The 27,788-nt window shown below is 32.5% G+C and overlaps 1 protein-coding gene across 1 annotated transcript in view; it reads left to right on the forward strand.

Moving 5' to 3' along the window:
- Nucleotides 1-24,328, forward strand: part of LOC137644207 (furin-like protease 2) — a 36,293-nt gene extending 11,965 nt beyond the window's left edge. Inside the window, exons 6-20 of the mRNA XM_068377207.1 lie at nt 1,587-1,751; nt 4,511-4,628; nt 5,762-5,925; nt 6,056-6,214; nt 6,427-6,607; nt 8,855-9,073; nt 9,325-9,512; nt 9,899-10,046; nt 11,986-12,104; nt 12,323-12,472; nt 12,762-13,041; nt 13,269-13,468; nt 14,503-14,787; nt 16,382-16,554; nt 18,433-24,328. Of these exons, the coding sequence (XP_068233308.1) occupies nt 1,587-1,751; nt 4,511-4,628; nt 5,762-5,925; nt 6,056-6,214; nt 6,427-6,607; nt 8,855-9,073; nt 9,325-9,512; nt 9,899-10,046; nt 11,986-12,104; nt 12,323-12,472; nt 12,762-13,041; nt 13,269-13,468; nt 14,503-14,787; nt 16,382-16,554; nt 18,433-18,594 (2,711 nt within the window). The 3' untranslated portion in view covers nt 18,595-24,328. The remainder of the gene's footprint in view (nt 1-1,586; nt 1,752-4,510; nt 4,629-5,761; nt 5,926-6,055; nt 6,215-6,426; nt 6,608-8,854; nt 9,074-9,324; nt 9,513-9,898; nt 10,047-11,985; nt 12,105-12,322; nt 12,473-12,761; nt 13,042-13,268; nt 13,469-14,502; nt 14,788-16,381; nt 16,555-18,432) is intronic.
- Nucleotides 24,329-27,788: the final 3,460 nt, after the last annotated feature.

Consider the following 27,788-nt stretch of genomic DNA (forward strand, 5'->3'; position numbering starts at 1 on the left):
CCTTTATTGTAAAAGCTAAAGTGAAAAATTAAAAAAAAAGATACTTAAAGGAAAAGATTAATCTAAATTTTTAGTTTGTGCAATAGTTGTGGCATTAGCAAAATAGCTAAAAATGATGATTAAAACCGAATGGTGAACTAATGGAATTCTCCTTTTACTTATCTCTTCCTACTTTCCTGTTATTCTGTATACTGTAGATGACAGATTCGAACTGATGGAATTCTCCTTTCACTTATCTCTTCCTACTTTCCTGTTATTCTGTATACTGTAGATGACAGATTCGAACTGATGGAATTCTCCTTTCACTTGTCTCTTCCTACTTTCCTGTTATTCTGTATACAGTAGATGACAGATTCGAACTGATGGAATTCTCCTTTCACTTGTCTCTTCCTACTTTCCTGTTATTCTGTATACTGTAGATGACAGATTCGAACTGATGGAATTCTCCTTTCACTTGTCTCTTCCTTCTTTCCTGTTATTCTGTATACTGTAGATGACAGAGTCGAACTGATGGAATTCTCCTTTCACTTGTCTCTTCCTACTTTCCTGTTATTCTGTATACTGTAGATGACAGAGTCGAACTGATGGAATTCTCCTTTCACTTGTCTCTTCCTACTTTCCTGTTATTCTGTATACTGTAGATGACAGATTCGAACTGATGGAATTCTCCTTTCACTTGTCTCTTCCTACTTTCCTGTTATTCTGTATACTGTAGATGACAGATTCGAACTGATGGAATTCTCCTTTCACTTATCTCTTCCTACTTTCCTGTTATTCTGTGTACTGTAGATGACATATTTACTAATTTCTCCATTTCTAAATAAAAGTAGGGATTATGTAGAAATATTCTAGCCCGATTTTAGTCTTGCTGTGGTTTAGTAAATGTACTATTTTACCCTCCCATCAAACTCTGCATAATGGTAATCATCATCATCTCCTCCTACGCTTATTGACGCAAAGGGCCTCGGTTAGATTTCGCCAGTCGTCTCTATATTGAGCTTTTAATTCAATACTTCTCCATTCATCATCTCCTGCTGTTTTCTCTAATATATTGATAAAAGAAGGTTAATTTGTAAGATGTACTTGTCCTACATACAGTACTGCAATGAGTTGTGCAAATCACCTTGTTACATTTAGTCCTTACAAAGTGGTGCATGAAGTGATGTCATATAGAAATCCTTTATACTAGCTTTCTATAAGATCATTTATTTACAGCATACAATAGAGTACCTGTACTTGCACTATAAGTAGATTTACTATTTGTTATTACAAACCATTTTATTGCACTTTCCTTTTAAGCCTCGATTTCATCCTCAAGTTAAATGTGGGAACCTGTATCTACTTGACAATATTTTCAAGTCTGTCTATTTTTAGTGTATGGATTGGTATGCTAACAATATTGTTAAGAAACAATAAAATTAAGATATGAATGATCTATCTATTTTTGAGCAATTAACAATTTTAATAATATATTTACTATCCTGTAAGGGATGTTATTAGAAAAAAAAAATACAATGGAGATCACTAATAATTTGGATTCTACTGCCAAGACTTTTCTCTAAATAGGTATTTTTCTTTTTTTTCAGGAACCAGTGCATCTGCTCCACTAGCTGCCGGCATTTGTGCCTTGGCCCTTGAGGCCAATCCTGACCTTACTTGGAGGGACATGCAACACATTGTTGTGCTGACCTCACGCTATGAGCCCTTAAGACAAGAAGACGGATGGTTTACAAATGGCGTAGGACGCAGTGGTTAGTCTTTTATTTTTTTCTTTTAAGTTTTCATATTTTAGTCATCATAGTCTTTAGTAGACTTATCAGTCTTGGGTATCACTCTCAAAATACAGGTTAAACATAAGTAGTCATTGCACTTTTATCTTTGAATTTTTAAATAAGAATTTTCATGCACTGTAATTTGGCTTATTAGTTTTTATCAGTAATTAACATGTCACTGTATATCCATGCAAAGTGATTTACCATAGATTTCAGTTTTTGTAAACTTTATACAATTATGTGAAGAATGCATTTTTAGTTTAGTAATGGTTAGATTTGTTACATGTTGTCACTGCATGTGCTAAGATGATTATGTGCTATAGTGTAGTGGAATATTCTTGCATACGGATTTAGTATAGCATTTTTATATAGAAAGAAACATACTGTACAGTACATGTATTTTTCAACTTCTGATTGTGTTACCTAGTAAGTAAAATATACTGTACTATATAAATGCTTACAGATTATGATAAACTTATATAATCCGCTTTTTGTCTTGTGTGCATAACAAAAATTTGCTTGATAGATACAATGCATAAATATTTCATACCAATCATTTTTTTAGCTTTGCTTCAATTGCCATATTTTTTCAATTCGTAGAAATTGTTTTGTTTATCTGCATAAATTTTCACTTGGCTTCATTGTAGCTTCTTTTGTTATTTTTCTAAAACCACAAAATATATTAAACTTATTTTTTTTTTTCTATGATAGTGGAGAAAATACTTTGACTTGTGAAAATATTTTTACAATACTTTGGTGTACCGTATGTACTTAAGGTATTGGCAAGATTAAGATGTATGATATTATGCAAATGTATCATGCAGAACTAATCATTGCAAGCGTCATTGGATGGGAATTGCTCAAGCTATATTTTGAAAGAATCTTTTGTGTATTTTTTTCTTTTTTTTCTTTTTTTGTAATCACCCATAGTATAGAACTGAACTACTGTGGTAATATGGGTTACTTTTATTTGCTGTATTTACGAGCCTTGTGATAATGCATGCTGCTACCATATTATTATTTTACATAGCAATACCTATAACATTTTGTTATATAGTAATGACCGTAGAGATAAGATAGTCCTGTTTTGTTTTGCTTAATAGTTATTGTTTAGTGTCTGTCTGATACCATTTCTGTACTTTTATGTGTTATAAAGTTTTGAGTAGCATAGAATATTTCCCTTAGAATCGAAATATTTTGGGTTTATTCCTCGTCTGTTTTTAATCACAGAGGGATTACTACAAAGTTTCCACATGTTGAATGTAGATTTATTAAAATAGGCTGCTTATCTCTAAGCATTTTGATGCATGCTTTTGCTTGGTGTGGAGAGAATCGTGCAGCGTTCTTTTGTGTGAGCCTGATAAATGTTGCTTTTTTGGAATAGCAAGTTGTAGCAATGTGTTCCAAGCATGATGGAACTGCCAGCCATAAACAAGACTCGAGACATAGTTGAAGTTGACAGTTTTGACACGCATGTGTGCAACATCCCAGCAACTTCAGTATGGACACTAAGAACATAAACAAATCATACTTACCGAAGGTAATGTAAGTGTTGACTCGATTTGGGGGCATTGACTTATAGTGGCTTTAGAAATTTAGAGTTCTGTGATGCAAGACATGAAAACTATATTTTCATGATGTTCATAATTTTGGTCAAGTTACTGGTAAGGGGTAATAAAACCATAAAGGAAAATGGGGGCCCCTGAGCTTATAGCATCCTGCTTTTGCAACTAGGGTTGTAGCTTAGCAAGTAATAATAATAATAATAATAATAATAATAATAATAATAATAATAATAATAATAATAATAATAATAATAATAATAATAATAATAATAATCTCATGGCAACAGAAATGTAGCTCATAGTGATATTAATTTCTTTTTCATTGAATGCTCTTAGTTCTGATTTTAAACAAAACTAGTAAGGAAAGTTATGAGCTTAGTGTTGCATGTTTCTGTCTAAAAATTGGTATCAGTTATAAAAGGTTAAGAGATTATAGAGTACATTTCATTTTCTGAGGTTATCGTTATGAGTCAAATTATCCACTGTGATAAGAATATGTGAATTCTTCAAAATCACTAATTGAGTAGATTTGGTGTAAATATTAAGCTGTGACTGCATACTGTAAAAAGAAGAGGTAATGGTAAGAATCATATATTTTTTTTATCTTTTAACAAAGGAATGTTGTGGAATCTTGTGAGCGTGAAATACGACTATTATTATTGCTTGCAGTTTTTCATATACAAACGCTACTGTCTTAATATAAGAATCAAATTTGCAATGAGGAATTTTTGCCTAATTTTTAGAATTTGGTCAGTATAGTATGGAAGTAAAACTATTTTTATATATGACATTTCAGTAGTACTGTAGTCAAACTTTTCAGGAATGATAAAATGTTTTAAGAGTCTTGCATTAAATGAAGAAGTATTTCTCGAGCTGTGTAGACCATTAAGATTGAGGAAAGATCGTTGCAACTTTTTAATTTAGCTGTACATCAGAAAATTAGGTCTGATACACAGAAATAGCTTAGTATATAAAATGACACACTTTTATGATAGCATTTTGAATTATTTTACACCCAGTTTTTTATTTAATTTTTATTTTTTAAAGGACTGTTGATGTTACGAGACATTAATTTACGTTGATATATAATGCTACTAAGCTACTTATGAATATTTATGAAGTACGCTAACCATTGAGAAATGGATTAATGTTTGTTTTCTTCTATTTTTCCAGTAAGTCACAAATTTGGCTATGGATTGATGGATGCTGGGAAGCTTGTTGAACTTGCTGAGAAATGGACAACAGTGCCCCCTCAGCACGTCTGCCAGAGTGCTAAAGACAGAACTCAAAAGTGAGTTTGTTGTGGTGTGCTAAATACATGAAATTTATAAAAACTAGAGGTAATGGTGTGAATTTAGGTCTTTTTCACTAAAGGATATATATTTTTCCCTTGTAAAAATCTTCCCAAGGCCAGCACACTAAACAGGAATTCTGAAGTAGTGGTATGATTTAATCCTAATTTCAATTTGATAACTCCTAAATATTATTGAGAATATTTTTCCAGGTCTAATAAGAGCACAGATGTGTATTTCACTGACCATACTCAAAACTCAATGCCATACATTATATTATCATAGTCAGTATTATGTGGTTAATTCCTCGTTCATTAAAGTTTTTCTTATCTGTATTGCCATTTTGGGTATCTTAATGGAAGCTTCATCTTTTTAATGTTTCCATTTTTTTTCTGTAACAACAATAATGTGAGGTATTATTTTGATTTATTTTTTTTTCATTTCAATTAGTTTAGTTATTCAGTTTTGTGTTGTTACATTCATTTCTTTATTTTTTGTTTACAATAGTTTGTTTCTTTTCATTACCATCAGGATAGGAAACTGCACTAATCCTATAATCAAGGGTTTCAAAAAAGTTTTTTAAGAGTTCAGTAAATAGTCTTGCTTATCCTTATGAAAGTGTAGAAATAAGGTTCAACCCTCACAAATATTAATCCTTTTCCTCATACCTTTGAGACTCCTTTTCTCAGGGATCTCTTTTTCTTACCTTTGAGATTCCTTTTTTGAAGGATTTCTTCAAGTGTGCAGGAATACTTTTGCATAATTAAGCCTAGAATTTCCTGTCTTGAATTAAAGACTTTGATGATATGGAATTTTATCACAATATGATTAATTTCTTCTTTGAACTGCTGTATTATAAACTTGACATTAGCCAAAACTATCTCATAGTGCTATAGTACTGTAGTAGATCTTCATGTGATTACAGTCAACTTTGAAACTTGATATTCCATATGGCAAACATGGACTATAGTTTCTTTATAAACTTGTAATTCAATATTTAAATTTTTTGACAATGGAGGTTCTTTTATTTTATTATACTAATACCTCAGCGACATTAACTTTTAAAACAGTTGTATTATTATATAGCTGTATTTTTATGTGAATTAATGCAGAATATTGTAATGATTTACAGAGGAATTCCTACTGTAATGGGAGAGAGTGTGGTCGCAGAGATTGTCACTGATGGATGTGCAGGAACTTCAGCTGAAGTGCGTTACCTGGAACATGTACAAGCCAGAGTTTCTTTACGATTCCTCCCAAGAGGGAATATCAACATTAAATTAGTGTCTCCATCAGGTTTGTGTTAACGTGGTCCAGTTTTTTATGCTCATTGATAACTACAGTACCAGACATTTTATTTAAGGAGTACTGAGTCATAGCCAGAAGATTATAAAGCTTTTCATCCTTATATTTTTTTTCTTTATAGGAACTATTTCAACGCTGCTTTTTGATAGGCCTCGGGATATGTTCTCAGAAAAATTCGATGACTGGCCATTTTTATCTGTTCACTTTTGGGGTGAAAAAGCAGCTGGTACATGGAAACTCATAGTTACCAATGCTGGCACAAGACAAGTTCCTCGTCCAGGTATTTCCTTAGCAATGATGTGTTGGGTGTGAGAAAATTATTTTAGTGAGAAAATTATTTTAATGTTAGTATAAATTCCAAATTACAATAAGAGTCGTCAGTGGATGAATATAAATATACAAAGACAGTTCTGAAATTATGTACCTACATACTGTATTAGGTGATATTTTTACATTGATACGATGGTTGTAACTAAAAGGTGCTTTTGACAGGTGTCCTAATCCAATGGCAGCTCATCCTTCATGGAACAAGGGAACCTCCAGGTCGTCTTCGCTCTGAACAATCTCAAAGGTCAGATCCTTTGTCTTCTTTGGCTCTGATCCTCCCTACCCAATCTGCTTCTACATCCCACATCCCACCAAGAAGACCCTCTAGTGATCCCTTCACATTTAGGTATAGTGCTAAGATTGTTGAGAAGGTCCGCATGCTGTAAAAAGTAAGACCTCCCAGGAGAAGTAAGATACTCACCGCCAGTCTTCACAAACTCCTAAATAAATGGATGATGACTGTGTTTGCGTATGTAGTCTGCACCCTTCAATAAATAACTAAATCGACTGCTTTTATAGATTTTCTTTGGGCCACTAAAATTATTTCCATCAGATATGATCTTTAGAATTATATCTAAATGTATACTGGACACATTTTGGTTGGGGAAGTTATCTAACTCTCAACTGAAGTTTGATTGATCTTTTCAGTTTTCTAAACTAATATTTGTAATATATCTTGAACCATCATATTAATATTATTATTAGTGATATTATTGTTATTGATATTATTATTATTATTAATATTATTAATAGCAATAATGATATTGATAATAACAGTAATACGGTCACCTTTTGAACAGCATTGAATCTGCACATTTCTTTATAATTGTTGCCAACTAAGTCCTTTCAAAGAAATGCAAATTGATATGCTATTGATATTTAATAATACAGTATCTTGAGGGGGTTCAGGAAAATATTAGTTATGCACATCACTAATTATAACCATTAGTGTTTAGTCGTATTCCTTGTTTGTTACTATATTTTTACATAATTACTATGATCAAGTACTTTTAATGACTGTTTTTATGGCTTATGTGACTAATTATAAAGCTATGAATTATTCAGATTGTTACGAACTTCCACTAACTTTGGATACTAATTTTCTGTACACTGGGTAACCTAGAATAATCTGGCCATTGGTAGTCTCAAGTCAAACATTATTTTGACATGGAGAACTTTCCAAAAAGTTTTGTGCCTGAATCATCAGACAAAAACTGAATTTTTTTTGTTAGGTTTCACAAGTGCTAGATTTCATTAAATTTAACCTTTGACTGCTCAGCTCTGTTGAAAAAAATTCAATATATGGCAAGATTGAGATGACAGTCCACCTTTTCCTCCTACTCTTTAAATGGCTCCTTCAAATAGCTACATTTGTGTTCTTTCTGGCCTTGAAAGGGTAAGACATGTTTTTTTTTCACCTCTTATTTTAAATAAACACCTTTTCACTCATCTTATCATTTCACCCAACCTGCTACACTTGTCATCCATACAACTTTTCAAGTATGGTATGAATATTTTATATTCTATCTTGATAAACATAATAGATCAACACATATTGCCCTTTGACAGTTCGTCTTATCTCAAATCGGACCCTTTCCCTCCGGTTGCACCTGTGTAGAACTTGGGCATTTAACTAGAATTTTAATTTTTGAAACTTTGGCATTTTGGCATTTGATTAGTCAAATGCCAAAGTTCCAAAAATTAGAATATCTGGCTATTATGGCCTAACGCATGATCTGATCTCTGAGAAATCCTAAATCTTAAAATGGGCTATGCATATGAGAGACTTGAGTAAAATACCTTTTACCATGATTAAGTGATCAAAAGTAGGTATTGTTTTCTATTTCAACTCCCTCTCTGCCTATATTAATATTTTGAAATATATCTCATGTTTCATAACTATAAACCATCTCTTTACAATAGGGTGAACTTCTTTATGCACTGAGGCATCACATAGCATGTTATGAAAGGTGTAAGGTTCTACCACAGTTGTGAACGATCTTTTACCTTCTTATAAAACTGGATCTTTTTTATCTCCTGTTTATTAAGTAACCAACTTCCAACTTCAGTTTAAAGCTGTTAGGCAATGGATTGTTTTCACAAACTATTGTACATGTACTGTATATAGTTTTTAATATACCGGTATATTTATTGTCTTTTTATTATTTTTCAATTTCTGATAAACAGTTTGACTTTGGCAACTAAGTTTTCTGAAATCAATGTATCTTTGAAATTTTAAGAAATAATTTACAACTTTTCATTATCAATGTAATCTTATGTTGTTTGACTACAAAGTGACAGGTTTTTTTTTTTTTGTAGCATTGCAAGAAAACTAAAAAATAATCTTTATGAATATCAGATTTAAAAATACCTTATACTTGAAATAAAGTTACATATTAATGAAAAAACAGTTTAGGGATAAATGTCAATGTAACCAAGCTTCCAGAGAGAAGCAAAAAGAGGATCAGGTGATGTTTATAAAAAATGATAAAATTATTTGCATTATATGCATTGGAAATAGTTTGCTAAGATAAGCAAATTATACATTATACATTTGGTTTGAATATCTAAAGTTTTATTTTTATTTCTACAGTGTCCTTGATCAGATATTTGCGGGATCTAGCCCAGAAGCCACTTTTGCCACTCCGGACGGTACAATTATCTCTGGGCCAAACCAGATAGCTTCTGCTGGCAGCAGTAACAGTACAAAGAAAATATCAGAGTCAGAAGTTTGTCATAGTCAGTGTCTCGGTGGCTGTTCAGGTCCAGGACCTAACAACTGCAGAGCTTGTCATCACTACAGTCTTGAAGGGTTTGTTAATTTTGTTATGATGACTTATCTGGCTATTTTTTATCTGTCCCTCTGTTTATTTATTCAGTAAAATTCCATAGATTAGCTTGTTAAGTTTTAACCATTTTTTATTATGATTTGTATTGTGCTTTGGATTTTTAATATTAGTGATAATAGTCACAGGGCCATTGATTTATATGAATACGTATAATGATTATTATTGTTTCATTTTGTTTGATGAAAAACATATTAATCTTGATATCAATTTACAGTGAATGTGTTGGTAGCTGTCCAGAGGGAACTTATGCTTCAGAGAACCAAGAGTGTTTGGGATGTCATGAGTCGTGTGTTATGTGCAGTGGACCAGCACAAAACCAGTGCCTTGCCTGTCATTCAGGTTTATTATATGTGCTACACCTTGGACTCTGTGTTCAGACTTGTCCACAGGGTTATTATTCAGGTGAGTCAGTTTGTTTAAAAGAACGTTTTCTATTTCAGTTTAGTAGTTCAGTACAATTGAATATTATTTTAAGAACTTATTCAAATTTCCCACAAAGTTTCTATATACTTTGATTAAATCACTCTGTTTATCAGAATTTTTTTTATCATAGAATTATCCATAAATGAAATATGATTCATATATTCTTCTTATTTAAGTACATGAGACTAATTCCTGTTGTATTTCATTTCTTTAGAAAATTAGATGAAAGGGGAATTTCAAAATTTCCATTCCATTAAAACAACTCCTAACAGTAGTGTAGAAGACTGAAATAACAAATAGGGATTATTTCTAAATTTCCTACCTTGATTTGTATTATATATTGATTTGTGCGTAAATTATTTCAGTTGATGGTACTTGTATGCATTGTGGATTGCACTGTAATGAGTGTGACGGTCCTGAACAGTGCACTAGTTGTGACCACCATCTGCTTCTTGCAAATGGATCTTGTCTCACAAGTTGCCCACAAGGATTTTATGAAACCCAAGATAATAAGTAAGTACAGTAATGAGTTACATTTTTTTTTTTTTTTGCTGGGGGGAGAGTTATACTTAGGAATATTAGAAAAAATAAATTTTAATAATAAGATTTATAACCTTTATACTCGACGTTCATATTGCTTCTCTCATGAAGCTTAGTTTTATAACAAATATCCAAAAATTTAATTTTTTTTTTCTGTCAATAGGCTTAGGCCTTGCATTCTTTAATTACTTTAGATGCATACATATACTGCTAAACACTTGAATTCCCACATTTCTAGTTGCTATTTTAGACAACTAGAATGTGAGGCAGAAGACAAAGTTGACTCAGAGTTGGAATCAAAAGGTCCCATTCCAAATTGAGCAGGCCTTCCAACCTGTTTAGTAACCTGAGTAGTCAAACTTCTTGATATTTAATTCTTTCTGTTGAATCGTTGAAAGATAGCTAGTCATCCAGGTACAAAAGGACCCAGATTCCCATAAATCTCACTAATTTTGAGATATGTGGGGCTACCATTATTCCAGTGAAGATTAGTGTATCTGTCCTGAGACTGAAACATAATCACTTGAATTGTTAAACCTCTGAACCCTTCTCAAACCAAAAGATTTCCCTTGAACTTGAAGAATAGGAATGTAAAATTATGAATTTATCAATTCTATCAAGAACTTTCATCTCTTTTCCTTATTGCCCCCAGGACTGCCGATGGTGTATCCTTAAAAACTGGGTGAGAACTGTAAATTTGTTTAGAAGCAAAACATCTAGAACCATTCTTGAACTTTTGAATACTTATGGGTCTAGGGAAAACCCTGTTTTAAAAACCTGTAGATGGATCCAAGACCTTTTCTATTACATTCTTCCCTAGGAGTCTTGCAAACTCTATTTTCAAAATACTGTATGGACCTATACTGAATTGTTAAGCTAACTTAACAAAGAGAGGATTGGAGGACAGAGTAATTCAATTGCCTTTAGACACGCATAGCACCCACAGCACAAAATGAAGTAGTTTCCATAGGTTATAAAATAAGGTAAACCCCTCCCTCTTAATTGTTTATAACTGCTCTGACTAAATTACTGATTCTCAGTAACATTTCATTCTAAGCTTTGACTTATGTCCTGCCCTCTTGGCATTGTAAGATTGCCATGTTCTCAATTTGCTTTCATTGCTAACATCAGCAACCTTGCACATTAATATAAACCAAGCTTCGGAAAAGGAGCAATATGAACATTAAGTGAGTAGAGCAATAACAAATTTTATTATTGAAATCCAGTTTTTGGTTAATAAATACTTACTGTAGAGCTAGATGAGTCTCAGGTAACTCATAAAGTTTATTAATCTAGGATGTTACATCTCCTATCTCGTTCTTTCACTAACCCACCTCCATCAGTGTGGGAGTCAGCACAATGAACATCAGGGTTTCATAGAAATAAACTGAATTTTGATAATGTAATTTACTGTAGTACAGTATATCTATACTCACCTGATGTTCATAACATAACCCTCTCCTCCGCACTGACTAGTGATGTCAAGAGGCTAGGGAACTGGTTTCAACTTCAAGACTGAAAATACAAGGGAACTGTGGCAGGCCCATACTTAAATATGTACACTGTACCATTAAACTGCCAGATTAATTCAATACTTAACTAGAGGGGAGGTCTTTTGCAAGGAAAAAAGGGCAGAATTATTTTAGTGTTACGGTATATGTTGGCATTTAAACAGCTCCATGAGAGAAGCACTATTATTGTCATGTAGGTGCAGAAATGATAGATTTTATTAGTAAAATTCTGTTTACACTGTAACAAAATATCACTGGGCAGTATCTGAAAACTAGTCATATTTGACAGGATTTTGTCTTGAATTAACCATGATAATCTAGCAACTTTTAAATCATGCCTAATGTATTATAGCAATGAACTTAGTATACTTGTTTAATATGTACATCTTTTCATAATACAGATGCGGCTCCTGTTATCCACAATGTGAAACTTGTGTAGGAGGCTCTGAAAATGACTGTGCAACTTGCAGATCCAATTCCTACCTTTATAATGGTAGATGTGTCTTCCGCTGTCCTGACGGTAATTGAAATTACTAGATGCTGTTCTAGGTTTTTTAATCTTAAGGGAAATTCTGTTTTATGTTCCTTAGAGAAAACTCATAAAGGCAAAAATATAAACATTATATTTCCACATGAAACAATGTAAAAGACTTAGAATTCTTGTTAGTACGAGTTTTGTATAAAATACAGCATTCAAAGTATGCTTTACTGTACTACCAATCTTTTTCCTTTTAACAGGTACATTTGGTGAGGATGTGACTGGGGAGTGCCTTGTATGTCCAGCAGGTTGTGCCACCTGTGATGGAACTGATTTATGTACTACTTGTATTGATGGATGGAGAATAAAGTCAGGTCGCTGCGTGGCTTCATCAAATCATTGTAACATAAGTGAGTTGCTGAGTCAAATGAATGCTTTTGATTTGTCACCATAATTTTCATAACTTCTTGTACAGTAACTTACTTTGGCATTTAAACCCCTATTCTCATTCATCTTATTTTTATTCCCTTCCTCCAGCTTTTGCTCTTTAAGTTCATTTAATTGCCTTTTCATCTAATTATTGATGAAAGAAAAAGACTTTTGCTGATGTAGATGGAATTACTGAATTCTTGACTGAGAAATATGTTTCATGATATTTTATTAGTATAATTAATGTCTTTTCTTTTCATATGTCAACAGATGAATTTGCTGGACGTGATGGTCTTTGTCAAGCCTGCCACCCCACCTGCTTAGCATGTGTTGGACCCAGAGACTCCCAGTGTCTACACTGTGCACAAAAAAGATTTTTGCTAGAGTCAAATTGTGTAGGGTCATGTCCAATCGGTTACTTTGCATTACGAGGTCGGTGTTTACCATGCCCTCATGGCTGTCGTACCTGCACTTCCTACAAGGAATGTGGGTCATGCTCTACAAAGTTCCACCTATACACCAGTCACTGTATAGCTTCTTGTCCAATAGGGTAAAAATATGTGTTAATGCTTTTTTCTTTACATACTACTATAGTCTTAATTGAAATGTGCATGTTAGTGGTAATGTAATTTTAGTTCACAATGCTATGATGTATAATGACTGGAAAATGGTCTTATTATGTAAGAAAAATTTCATGAACGGTTTTACTAAAGCTATTTTCATAAAAAGGGAAAGATGAAAAATTACTAATTGATTTCTTGTACATTTTTCCCACAGGTTTTATAGTGACAGAGGAATTTGTGTTGCTTGTGAATCTTCATGCTTCTCCTGCTATGGTCCAAGAAGTGACCAGTGTGCATCTTGCCATAACAGTTCATTCCTTCTGAATTCTACCTGTCGTCCATCATGTCCAGATTCTCATTATCCTGATGGAAGAAAATGTCTTCCATGTTACAACAATTGTCGTACTTGTAAAGGTTAGTTGCTTGCTTATTTGGGTTTAAAATGATAAGTAATAAGATAGTATTGTACTGCAGGACTCCTGGTTAAAACAGATATCTGTTCGTATGTCATGTTGTAATAAGTCGAGTTTTAATGTAAGTCTGAACACACCTTAACACACTACTGTACATAAGTAATGAAGTTAAACAGTAGTAGTCATAATGCAGGACATAAATACACCCTTTATGCCTTGGAAATAGAACTATGACTAAAAAACCACTTGGAGGACATAAATATAGAATGACAAAAGAAAATTGGTGCCAGAAAAAACTGATACAACTACTTTAAGTAAAATATGTTGTAACCCAAAGATTTACTATATGCATACAGTATACTGTGTATGTATATATACTGTATATATATATATATATATATATATATATATATATATATATATATATATATATATATAGTATATATATATAAAACTTATTTATATTTTATATATAATAACAATGTTAGCAATACTGATTCATATGTGGGTATTACTGTATATGATATGCCACATATCATATACAGTAATACCCTTTAACAAATAATTTTATTGGTTAGTGGTTAGTGTGCACTTAATCTTTAAGGTCAAGCATTTTAAAGCCATATAACTTACTTTAAATGGAAACTTAATTATCCAGGCATTTGTATGGTTAGTTACTTGAATGAAGAAGTCCACCCTACTGTAAGGTCCTCTCTGAAAGCCTTGAATTTTTTTCATATTACATATCATCATTGATAGGTTTTTTGCTCATACCACTTTAAATTCCTTAAATGCAACTTAATAAATTGTTTTAGAAAGTGTACAAGCTCTTTGGCTTTTCATGATATGAAAATATTTTATACTTATTTCAATGTATTAAGACAAAGTAAGAATAGGTACTTTAACATACGTGAATGTTCAACTCTTATCGTATGAATGGTATACATTACTTTTTTATTAGCAATAGACTTATTTGTATATCGTATTTGTTATTTTTAGAGATAGTGTTTGACTAATCAATTTCTGTTCTTGCAGGTTCTGGTCTTAACGACTGTACGTCATGCCATGACTACCTTACCCTGGATGGTGGCATGTGTATAGAGTGTAGATCAGGTCGCTATTATAATTTAAGTTCACAATCTTGTGAAGCGTGTCACTCGTCATGTCTAACCTGTTCATCAGGAGGAGAGGGTGGTTGCACATCATGTGAAGCACCTAAATCACTTCATTTAGACTCTGGCACATGCAGGATGTGTTGTCCTGAGGGGGTCACAGAAGAGGACCATGGACCCCCTTGCTGCTCATGTGATCCTACAACTAGTAAGTAGAAAATAACAGAATGTAACAAGGTTTGTAGTAAGTAGAAAATAACAGAATGTAACAAGATTTTATGGAAAGCATTTTTTTTTTCACTGATGACTTGCAATAATCTTTTCTGGTTGTACATTTATTTCTCTTAAAGTCACTGGATTCCAGAATATTCGTATTGCTCTACTCATGATGCTTGGTTTATTACTGAAGTTAACCCCACAACTAGAATATTTCCTGTTTTCTTTTCTTGTACTGTACAGTAATAAGCTTAGCCCTGTAGTGATGTATTGAGACAATTTGGTGGTTAATGGCAATTACCATGGTATGGTTATGCCATATATCTAAATATGAATAACCTAACAATCATGAGTAAGGGGCACCGCTGGTCAAAGTGAGAATCACGTAGAGATTAAAAGACAAAGATTGTACAGCGTATCAAAGCCATATTTATTGCCACGAGCTGCAATATTGTCCCATTACTTTGCTAGAGACTGAAGCCTATTGGAAGGAAAGAAAACAGGAAATACAGTAGAATTAATTTTATTTATAGTTGAAGCTAGCAAGAATTATGACTAATATCGTTGAATTTAAATTCAACCGTTTTCTCTCGCTTCAACAGCCTTGACCCCTCTACAACTGTGTGAAGCAACCCTCTATGATAGCATAAAGGGAGTTGATAAACCTTAGTCATTAAATTGTAAATTCTATGGCGAACAAAGTTAAGAAAATAGGCAGAGGATTTCAAATTCAAATGATAATGAAATATATATATCCAGTGCAGGAATTGCATAATTTATTGCAATATTAATGAAAAGTTGCCAATTAACATTATATAACTGTTTAGGAAAAATTAGAATAATTAATATTCAACTAGAGAAAGAATATTGCATAGAGAAAGAGAACACCAAAGAGATAATGTTTAGTTATGACTGCAATTCCCCACATTGTCAGTTAAAGAATGATAAAAATATACTGTTAATATATCAGTGATATGTTATGAACATATCTTATTCCTCACATTATCAGTCAAAAAATAATTGAAGTATTCTATATATTATGAATGATATGTTAACGCAACTTTAAAGACTACAGTACTGCCACTTCTAGGTAGTGAAACATTACATATTTCATGAAATTTTGGTTGTTTGTGCTGTGGTAATATATTTTATCCTCTATTCCACATGCAGTAATGTTTTTGAGATCTTCATGGCTAAAAAAATATTAGGAATCAATAAGTTCATTGCTACAGTTCAAGTTATTCAGTTTTGTGCTTTGTTTTTATTTTAATGTTATTTTATAAATCGTTGTTCACAAGTTCATTTTGAGTGAGTTACAGTCAGGCTGCTGGAATTAAAGTTATCGTTATGATTGTTGCTGTTGTCAGCTGACATTTTACATATGCTGTGATATTGAATTGTCTTTTATGATCCATTTTTCAAGAGTACTGTACCTGATATTCTATTACCTAGTACAGTCATTATAACATAAGGAAATTTTTTTTTTTTTTAAATTAAGATGTTATAGTAAGTAGCATTTCAACATAGTTTAAAGTTTTTAAGTCTATTATATTGACAAATATTCTTTTACCATTTTTCAACTACAGGTCAGTGCTTTGGGGCAGTTTCTGCTGATAAGAGACGGATCGCATTGAGTTTAAATTCAGATTCATCGCAGACCCCATATAGACAACCAGACTTTTTATCCGCCACCTCTCTTATTGTTATTATTTGTTTAGTTAATGTATTGATGTTTGGTGCTGTATTCACTGTCCTTCAGGTATGTATTTCATTGTCTTTTTTAGTAATAATCCATATTTTCATTGAATTTTAAATCTCTAAGAAAAACATTTTACCCATGTCATTCATTTTAGTGCACTTATTATTAAACAAAGAGAAAGATAGAAATATTTTCATCTTTATTGCATGTGCAAAAGGTTAACATAACATAATAATACAATGCAATTATCCTTCAAGATTACATGAGAAAATTACAGATATATATATACTATATATCGAATACAGAAATGTGTACTATTTAGTATATACTTGAAGTTCACAGTCAAGCCAGATTTTTAATATTATAACAGTCACTTCTTTAATGAATATATTCTAGATAACAGAAAATTACTATGGGCTGCTGATACAGGAAAAGTCCTTGTCATGCATGACCGAAGGATATCTCAAACCAGTGTGGCTTATTGATATGTGGACAGATATGCAAATGCTTTATACTGGTCAAAGATTAGAAGGGGCATCAGTTTTGAGTCACACCATTAGTCTTCATTGTTCCATAGTTTTGAGTCACACAATTGTCTTCCTACTATATCAGAAGACTATATTCATATATATCTAAGTTTCATTTCACATATTGTATAGGTTAGAGTGGTTGGCATTGTAAGCACTATAAAATTAGACTGGTTTTAATAAGCGGATTTGGATCAGTCTTTGACTTTTAAGAGTAATCAGGTGTGATAGTACTTCCCTAAAGGATAAAGGATATTAAGATCTCATATTGAGTAGAATGCATTAAAGAAGTATTTCATATACGGTATATTTGGAATAGTACAGCTTAGGCTATCTTTATAAATGGAACTAAATTAAAAGAGGTAATTTTTGAGTGACAGTACACCATATACAAAAGTATTTCTTTTTCCATAGCAAACTTTTGTAAAGAACATATGTAGCATAATAGTCTGTGACACCAATAAAATTATAACACTGACATTCTAAAACCTGGACATTATAATACATTACGTATACATCACATGTTAGTCTTTAGATCAGACCAGAGATGAGAAAATATATGTTTCAGAAAGTAATCTTCAATGAAATTATGATTGTACATGATACTTTTGTTAATACTTTAATTCTTTTCTGCTATTATCCTTTCATTAGGGGATCGGTTGTCTGTTGCAGCCTCTCCAATACCTTCGATCAAAACCATCCTCTTCCACCAAACTTCTTCTTTCCATATCATCCTTCACCTTATCATCTAATTCTCTGCCTCCCTTTAGATCTTCCCTCCCCAACAGTTTCCCTCAAGTCCTTCTCACTCCTTCCCCAGCATCCATCCTGAACAAATGCTCACACCATCTCAGTCATGAAACTCTTTTCACCTCTGTAATCTTTACTACGCCAGCCATTCTTCGTATTTCATCTGTTCTCTCAAGCTTCCTCTTTTCGTCTTAGAGCCCACATTTCCGATCCATGCATTAGCGCTGGTCTTATTACTGTGCTATAGATCTTGACTTTTAGCTTGATAGGCATTTTCTTATCACATACTAATCCTGCTACCTCTCTTTTGTTAATACTGTAGTATATAAAACCAGATGAATTGACCTTGCTTTTACCAAAATATATGATTCTTTGGATCATTCTCATTGTTCAAATTGTTCTTTGGATCAGTCCCTTGTTGTTGCATGAACTAGTTCTGCATCCTCAACTTTGACATTCTACAAAATGAAAAACTAAAAACGAAAATCAAAAGTTAAAATCTAAGTAGTTATTCTCTTTCCATCCAATTCTAATACAATGAATACGAAGCTTATCTGGCACATTTATTACAGTTGGACGCCAATGTTATTAAACATGGTTAGAGAGATAATGCCAGATATTTTAATTCAATATAATAGGTCCTTTTCTTTTTAATTTTCAGGTTAGATCGAATGGTTCCTTGTGCTGGTCAAGGGATTATTCCTACAGATTTCTTAAAACAGCGAATATGTCTGAAAAAGTTTCATTAACTTTAGTACCGTTTGTGGAAGAAGAAGATTCTGAAGATGAGCGAGAACATGAACAGTTGTATATGAAAGCATAAATGGCCTTTATATGTATGAAAATAAGCAGTTTTAGAGCGAGATATAATACAATGAAACAGGAATGTTAGATAACAAGTGACTTTCTTGAGATTTGGTGATGTATGTGTCCCGCAAATCTCATAAAAGTAAGGAATTAAAATTTTAGTTTCCCTCAGGTGATACTTGTGATTTTTTTGTCAGATATGTGTAACCTGCCTCATTTTTTGAACAAATAAAAGGGAAAATTTTGTTACCTTCGATGTACATTTGTCTTCTGATGAGACAAGGACACTATGTTTTATGGTATTTTACTTTGGCCTGTCAGTCAGCTTTGTGTCATGACAAAGTTTATTCAACACTTCAGCACTGGGATTTTTCATTAGTTATATTTTATTGCTGAATTGCCAGCAGTTTTAAATAATGTTTGATAATTCCAACCATAGTTTTGAACTTCACTGTAATCATCATCAGATTGATAGTACAGTACATCATCATCCTCATTTCTTCACAGTAAATATTATATCCCACTTTGTTTAATTCTCATTAATACTTCTACATCTCCATTATAGTGAGACATAGAGGCATTAATGCTCAGTTGAAAGAAGGGTATTAATGATGCCAACTTAATGATTTAAGGAATTTCATTTAGAACACTTAATATTTTTTTTATGTTTTTAGATATGATTAAGACAAATATTGCCCTCCATCCTTGAAGATATCAGGAAGGGGAGATTGATGATATCAGAAAGGAATCTCTTCTTGTAATATAGAATGATAGTTTTTCCCTAGATCATAGAAAATTATGATGTCTTTTGTTTATTGAAATAGCAATGTTTAGAAATAAAGATTTAAATCATTTTAGTTCCTAAATAATGATTTAGTTTATATATGAATCTCATGGCTGTATGAAGAAAGTAAACATATATGATATTTGGTACATAGCTTATGTATGTGCCTAATGGATTCCCCTCTTCCCCCTTTTTATGCAAGGAGGGAGCAAACAAGGTAACAGAATAATTTCCATTTTAGCTCATTATCTTGATATTACTCAGTCAAGATTTAATGCTCATTTGGCATGGCATTTGAAACAATTTCCCAGACATGTGATTTTTTTTATGTTGTCTGGTGTGATGAATTGTATAATGTTGCATCTTTAATGTAAGGATTTTGCCATGACTGATTATGAAGTTGTTGATAACCTATATTTTGAATGATTCACAGATCATGATATAGTTGTGGTTTAGTCATGGCAGAATGAAGGATATATAGAGTTTTCCATTTTGAAGAATTTGAAACTTCTAGTGACTTATTTGGATAATAAACCGGAATTCCTGCAAAAATAATGCTAGATAATACATTTAAAGGGAAATGTAATGCTGAAACATGGCTGACAGGATCTGTGCTTCTCATAAAAGTACAATACCTTGTATGTTTGTTACAAAGTACTGTAATTTGATATGTAGGTTATGAAATACCAGAACTTTTCATGTTTGCAAGACTAAGTATGGTGCTGGTGCAGTGGGTAATACTTGTGTGATACATCATTGGGCATAAAAGTTTACATAATAACAATGTATGGTGGGGGACTACAAACCTGGTCCTCAAACTCACCTCACCAAGATTAACCTCCCTTTACTCTCTTTAAAGATGGTAATTTTGATTTGAAGGTAAACTCTAAATACAAAATTTTTTTCTCATAAGTGACATAGCTTCAAAGCTATAACAAAATCCATCACCCATTTTGAATATGAACTGTAAGGAATTGCATATATATAAAGATGAAGAATTGTTTCAACATGTAATGAAAACTTTCTTGGTGGGTTAAGTTTGACATCTGAAGCATAAGATATTGTAGATAAATTTCATAATGTCACAAACAAGGACATAATGCCTTGTGATAAGGTGGCCTTAATGTTCAAAAGAGGTAGGTAGAAGTTTTATATTGCCCGTGTTGTTATTTGAACATGAGTACCCATACACACTAAGTTATGTCGGAAATATAATGGTATTTGAATAGTAATTTCTTGCCGTAGTGAGAAAAACTTCCCCTTATTGTGTTGTGTTGAAATCTAAAAATATTCATAGTATGAAAAAGTTTCGGACCCGATGAACCTAAAACTGTACTGCACCTACATTTATTTTCATCCCCTGGGGTTATTGATTAGTAAATGGGCATGTGAATAACATTTTCCAGAATTTTTTTCATTAAGATAAAAGAGATTACTTCATCTGAAGAGTTGTGATATCAAAATACTCTTTATTTATTTACATTAAGGGTTTGTGTAATTCTTTTTCTTTGTAATTACAGTTGTTCAATCTACTTTTTAAGCTCAAACTTTGTAAATATGTATGGGCTTGATCTAATAAACAACTAGTCTTATAATAAGACTCTAAAATGAGTATTACTTTATTCTTATTTATTGTAACATCATAGAAGACAATTACTGTACCACTGTATGTACTGTATCTTCCAAATAAATATTTGACATGTTTTGTAAAAAAAAAAATAGATATGATTGACTGTTTGACTTCAAAATGACTGAACAAGCAATATTTATGCAGTACTTCTGTATAAAGAGCTAAAACTGGTTAACTAGTGACTTCAGAATGACTGTACACCCACTATGTAAACAGTACTTCTAATTTCATGGTTTTATATTCCACCTACAAATTGAGTTTCAAATGGTTTATAAACTTAACTTTGGAATATTATACTTTGCAAATCGAGGTCTTATTAAAAGTGTCACATTTATTTATGTAAGAAATACTGTGGTATTTTCAAGTGTTTGAGATTATTATGTTGCAAAACTTGTGTACTTGGGAGCAACACGAATTACCATATCAACTTTTTCCAGGTCCCTCATATATTTTATCAATAGAATTCGTAAGATTTTACTTCAAGAAATCATGTTATCTGAAGATGTATGTGAATAATTTCAGTATGAATATAGGCTACTTAAGAGTGCTAGTCAGTATTGTCACTGTTGTGTATGTGATGTAAGGGCGACTGAATATTTATATGGAGTGAGTACTGAAGTGTGTCATGTTCTTGTGCATAATATTTCAGCAGAGCAAGTGGATCCATAATGTGATAGGCATCTTAATTTTTTTCATGCTGACTTATTGTAAGAATCTTATTGAGAAAAATTCAAGGTAAAAATATTAATTTTCTGTCCTCAGTAAATTTAGCATTTCAGAGACAAATTACATAAGAAATGCAATGGTTGTTGCACAGAATATGGAAAAATAGATTAATGTTAATCTCACTCCTTTTTACCAGATTTACCTCCATTTGAGTTATTAAACACTCACTCTGCTGGCTTTTGATCCCTGCAGCTGCTTGCACCGTGTTGTTTCATAATTACTGTTTTGCGCCATTTCAATCTAGTAATCGTGTGATTCTTCTTCAATGTCCAATTCAGTAAGTTTACAAGATTTTCTTTCCATCATCTTTTTTTGTCTGTTGCTCATTGGTCCTCCATTCTACCACCAGCTGCAATATTTTTCCTCTGGCCCATTAAGTTTATAAAAGTAAATCATTTTGTTACTGTCTACTGTAAATTTCCCCCAAAATCAAGTCTTATTATTCTTGATATTCTAAAACTTAGAATTTTTTCTAGGTGCTTATAAAGCTGTAATTCAAATTTAACATTTATCTAGTGCTTTTATAGAGCCAATGTGCTGGCTCTTGACATCCTTATTATTGATTCCAAACTTTAGTAGCAACTTTGATGCTAACATGCTTCCTAATCATTCAAATCAAGTTCATTTAGTTCGTTCATATTTTCCTAGATATTTTATGTCATTTCTTTAGCAACGGTTCCCTGTTTTTTCTGCGACCTTATTATATTGAATTATGTTTGGCTTACCACCAATTTAATACTACCCTCTTCCTTAAATGGTTGATGGAGAATTTTGATATTGTGAATGATCTTGACTATGGTTTGGCAGAATAAAAGGAAAGTTTCCCATTCTAATGTTGCATACACATAAGATGATCAAAACGGTTAGTTCTTTTTCAACATAACAGACTTATGTAGCAAGGTTTTTTTATAGTTGCTAATATTCAGTGCTACTAGTTAACTAAATGGTTACTAGAGCAAATCATCATGCTTATTTAACAGGTACACAAATTCGTAAATTTTGATCTAAATTGTGCAACTGTAAATATTTTTATCTTCAATTGAAGATATATTTATTCAGCCTTGCATTTCTTTAATGTAGCTAGTTAGTTAGGTGGTTAAGGTGGCTAAATCTTCATCTAATCTGAGTGAGAATGTTCAGCTAGTACAGGAACCTAGATTTTCAATTATGGAATTATCATAATCTGCCTGTCTCTCCAGTTCATTCATTTGCTAAGGAAATTTTGTGTAGCTTATAAGAGATAAAATTCTAATTTCAAGTTAACCAGTGATTTCCACAGCTACAGGTATTTACTTATACTGTACAGTATTATGTTTGAACAACATACAAAGAAGACAAAAATCGAATGTGATTAGTAATAATAATGACCCTAAAACATATACAGTATCCTGGTTTTTATGTGGGACATTCACATAGAATAGAAATGACAGGTTTAGTTGTGAAATTTATAGCAGAAAAACTGCTTAAGGAAACAAAGTTAACAATACTAATTCTTCAAAGTTACCAAATAAACCTTAAATGCTCCATGTGTTAAGGAGTGTGGCAGAATAGAATTTTTTTAGATTAAATCTACTAAAAATCTTGTCTCTGTTAATTTCTGATAAAACAAGATTTTTTTATTTTTTACTTTTAGTAGTAGTTATTAAGATATGAAGAAATGAGTGTTTATTCTATAAGAATGTTGAGAGAATTGTGCACTTGAACATGTTTCTCTGAAATGATTGTAGTATCAAAAGAGACTGGAGTAGTATTTTGTATAATATAGGTAAAATCTAATTGATCTTTCACAGTGAGAGTAATTTAGTTACTTTTGTATCTTAATGTAAATAGTGTGGCAATGTCATAGGACATTAAAAATATGATGTTTGCAATGTATGTTAATAAAGCATAAAACATTTCTTTCTTGCTGAAAATGTTTTGAATTTTTCTTAGGCTGTTGTACTCCATCTATAAATTATGAAAGGGAACTTCTTACTCAGAAAAACGTTTTTGAGAATCATGACATAATATACTATGGTAATCCTTTTCATTTCCTGCAAACTATTTCCATTGATTTTCAAATGCTGCATTGTATCTAATAACGTACCCACCACAATTAGAATCTATCCATGAATAACACCAAAATATCAAAGGCAGTGTAAATGTTTTAAACGATAATACAAATTGTTCTTGTGGTGATCTTGAACTTATTGAATAAAATATCTTTTGTATGGTAGCCAAAATTATACTGGGATGTCATTTAAAGGGATAAAATCACTGCCATAATATTTATACTCATAGAGTTGGAATGACAAGAAAGTGAATCATTATCTAAACAGTACTTTTCTTCATATGGTAAAAAATAGTATGTGAACATCCCTGTCCAATGCAACTCAAAATTAGTATCAATTTCAAAGATTCAGAATTGCTTTTACAGTTTCTTACAGGTTCCAGAAACATTGGTCAGGCTTTAAGATGAGATAGCACAGTGCAGTACACTATGGTTTTGTATAATACAACTCTAAACATGTTCTCTGATCCAGTCTTGAAAGACTGCAAAAGCTATGTAATAACATTTCACATTGTACATATCCTAGGAATATATATATTTAATAAAAGTGTTATAATTAATGTTTCTTTCCTTACAAGGATTCTTCATTGTAATTTATATTCAAATTTTATACAACATTTCTGAATTCCATTTGGTTTACTCAGGAACAAACATTAAGCAGCACTCTTAAACCTTTTGTATTTTATAATTTTTTTTTTTTTTCAGTTTAGTCAGTTTTCAAAATGTTTACAGTACATAATCACATTATTATTATTGCTATGAACCTCCCTGATGTTCATACTGCTTCGATATTGAAGTTTTGTTTATATTAGTATTTACCCCAAAACTAAATATTTCGTGTTTTCTTCCCTTTCAATAAGCTTAGGTCTCTAGCTCAATATTGAGACAATTAGCAGCTATTGAAAGTTATAAAAGTGTCAATTTGTTATTTATGATTGTAAGGGATGTCTTTATGGTAAAACAATATTATACTATAGGTATATTACAATATCCCTGATGAAAATAAGAGGTGTGCCTGGTGTATTTATAAGCAATTGGACTGATTAATAAAAACCTTCTTCTCCTAGATTTCTTAGTAATTCCCGTGTAGATTGTTCAAGGGATTAATTTCTGTGTATTCATGATCTTCATTTTCTTTGCTTGTGACGGGCGACCAATATTGTGATTTAGATTGTCTTTTGTGAGTAATGCTTAGGGTTTACTATTCCTCTTGTTGAAAAGTATGTTTAAATGGTTGCAGACCAAATTACAAGTTTAAAACGTAGATGGGAAATTAACCGGAAGAAAATTAGCTTTCCGTTCAGGTAAGAGTCCAGAGAAGACTAGGCTAGTTAGTTACAGTGGGGATAATGATAATGCCTTTCCAGCCATTAACAAGCTTTCTGGCTTTGATAGTATTAAGCTTCATGAAATCTTGCCATCGTTGGCTTCATTTGTTCAAACCAAGAAGGGCAGTAAGTCTTCAGACAAAGGCAGAGATTCTAGCCTAACCTGGCCAGTTTTAATCCTTAGCCTAAGTCCTCAAGTTTTGCCTATTTGTTTTAGTGCACCAGTCAGTAAGGGATCTGATGGTGCACAGTGCATGACGGAGTCAATCGTCTTTCAAGCGCCTCGTACTATCAAATTACTTCAGGTCCTTCCACTGTAAAACCCTTGCAAGTCTGCAATCTAGTCAGCTCTTTTAGACGACTGGATTTCAAAGTAGAAGACTAAGCTGGTGGTCTAGATCCTAATATCCCTACGCTTTCTGAAGTAAGTGCTCGTGAGCAACCTCTTATTTCCTATATTAATGACATGGCATATCATATGTTTCTTATGGAACAGTTTGTATTTATTTCAACTAAATTATTTAAAGCCTCAGCACAAGCTGATCGTTTGTATAATATTGCTACGGTGGAACTAAGTAATTAATTTTATGTTCTGTATATCGTAGAGTTTCAGTTGGTAGCTTAACAGTGGCATTATGTTTTGGGTGAATACTATTAAATTTGGTGGAGTGGATATTTATATCCCTCCACTCTCTTGAGTAGGTGCTCGTGATCAACCACTTTATAACTTTATGTGGCATGAAATATTGTATAGTTCTGCAGAGCAGTAAAGATCCTTTTAGATATTTCCTTGAAAGCTTCAGTAGAATCCTGTTTCAAATGGCAGTGAGCCACTCGTATTAAGGTTTGGCCACCAGTACATCTTTAGCTTTCCCTAGTGGCATTAGCATAGGAGTAAGTACCTCAATTGCCAAAACAAGTCCCTTGAGCAAATGTTCCTGCTAGAAGTAAATTAAAGTAAAATTGTTATTACCATTTTAGAGGTTTTCTACAGACAAACGTTAGGATAATATGGAGAAAGAACTCAACTCTAATGAGATATCTAATAGTTAAGGAAACTTATTTCTAAAGGGTATCCAAATAAGCTACTTGAGACAAAGTGTGATATTAATTTTCTATGTTGTCTCTTGAAGGTCCTCTTAAGACAACTTACTCTCCCCATTTTCCATGATATTATAGACGGGGTTTAATAGATTATTGGATCAGGAGTAAAGATAAGTTTTTCCTTTACTTCCCGTGCAGAACTAACCATTTTCTCTCGCAAAATAATCTGTAAATTATAAAAGAATCGAGTACTAGCTTCGGCACTACATACTGTATACTAAAATTGAAATGATATAAACATCAATTTCCCTAGCCTTGTTATAGAATAGTTGATCATATTCCATCCATAGTTGGCATAAACAAAAGAAATGCAGTAGTACAGTATCTCGATGTGCAAGTGACTTAAGTACAGTACAGTATGAACAAGTCGGTTTTCGAGAATAAATATTCAAATTGGTTTACAAGCATTGTATGCGTATTTTTTGTGGACAAGTACTAACGAGACTATCACATTTCTTTGGAAGCATTCTTTGTAGAGTTGTGACCACGTACTGTACTCGGTATTGAATTGGGATCGATGTGATTCCCCGTCAAGTTAACAGTAACAGTAAAGTATAGTACAGCATCTAGACAATAATCTCCAAGATGATTAAGAGAGATAATTTAGAGACGATTACCGAACAGGTGAAGAAAGAATTTTTTGAGAAGCATGATCAAGGTACGTGTGTGGCACGCCTGGAAAAATTGTACAATCGTACAACATCCACAATTTGTAAGATTCTGAAAAAAAAATCAAAGCAACTGATACTACATAAAGGGGTTCTGACGTTAATGAAACAATGGCCATGTGTTCTTGATAACAAGGAAAAATTCCTTCTTATCTGGATTAGTGAGAAGCAGTTAGCAGGTGATATGATTACTTAGTACATTATTTGTGGAAAAGCAAAATATTATATTCACCTTAATAAAAAGGAGCCAGCAGACAAAGAAAAAGGACTATTCATAGCAAACCATGGCTGATTTTAAATTTTCACCGGAAGAACTGGCATCCATAGTGTTGTGTGACATGGTGAGGATGCAAGCTACAATGTAAAGGTATTCACTGTAGACTTTAAAAGGTTCATTTAAATATCATATTTCATGCTGCAGCAAGTGTTCAATTGTGATGAGACTGGTCAGTTCTGGAAGAAGATGCCCAAGAGGACCTTCATTACTGTGGAAGAAAAGGCAATTTCCAGTTACAAACCCATGAAAGTCTGTCTAAGCCTGCTGTTCTATGCTAATGCCAGCAGGGATTGAAAATTCAAACTTCTCCTAGTGTATCAGTCAGAAAATCCACAAAAATTAAAAAAGTACAAGATGCCGAAGCAACAACGTTATGTGGAGGTCATATAACAAAGCTTGGTTGACATTTTTTGTGTTGTTGTTAACCAGAAATACTTCATGAAGAAGAGTCTACCACTCCAAGCCTTGTTGCTTATAGACAATGCTTCTTCCTATCCTCCAGGTATTGAAGACAACCTAACGGAGGAGTTTGAATTCATCAGAATAAAGTTCCTGCTGCCTAACTGCACACCAGTACAGTACAGCAACTCATGGATCAGCAAGTGATCGTAAACTTCAAGAAGCCTTACACAAAGGCTATGTT

This window comes from Palaemon carinicauda, chromosome 7 (assembly GCF_036898095.1).
Source record: "Palaemon carinicauda isolate YSFRI2023 chromosome 7, ASM3689809v2, whole genome shotgun sequence".
NCBI lineage: Eukaryota > Metazoa > Arthropoda > Malacostraca > Decapoda > Palaemonidae > Palaemon > Palaemon carinicauda.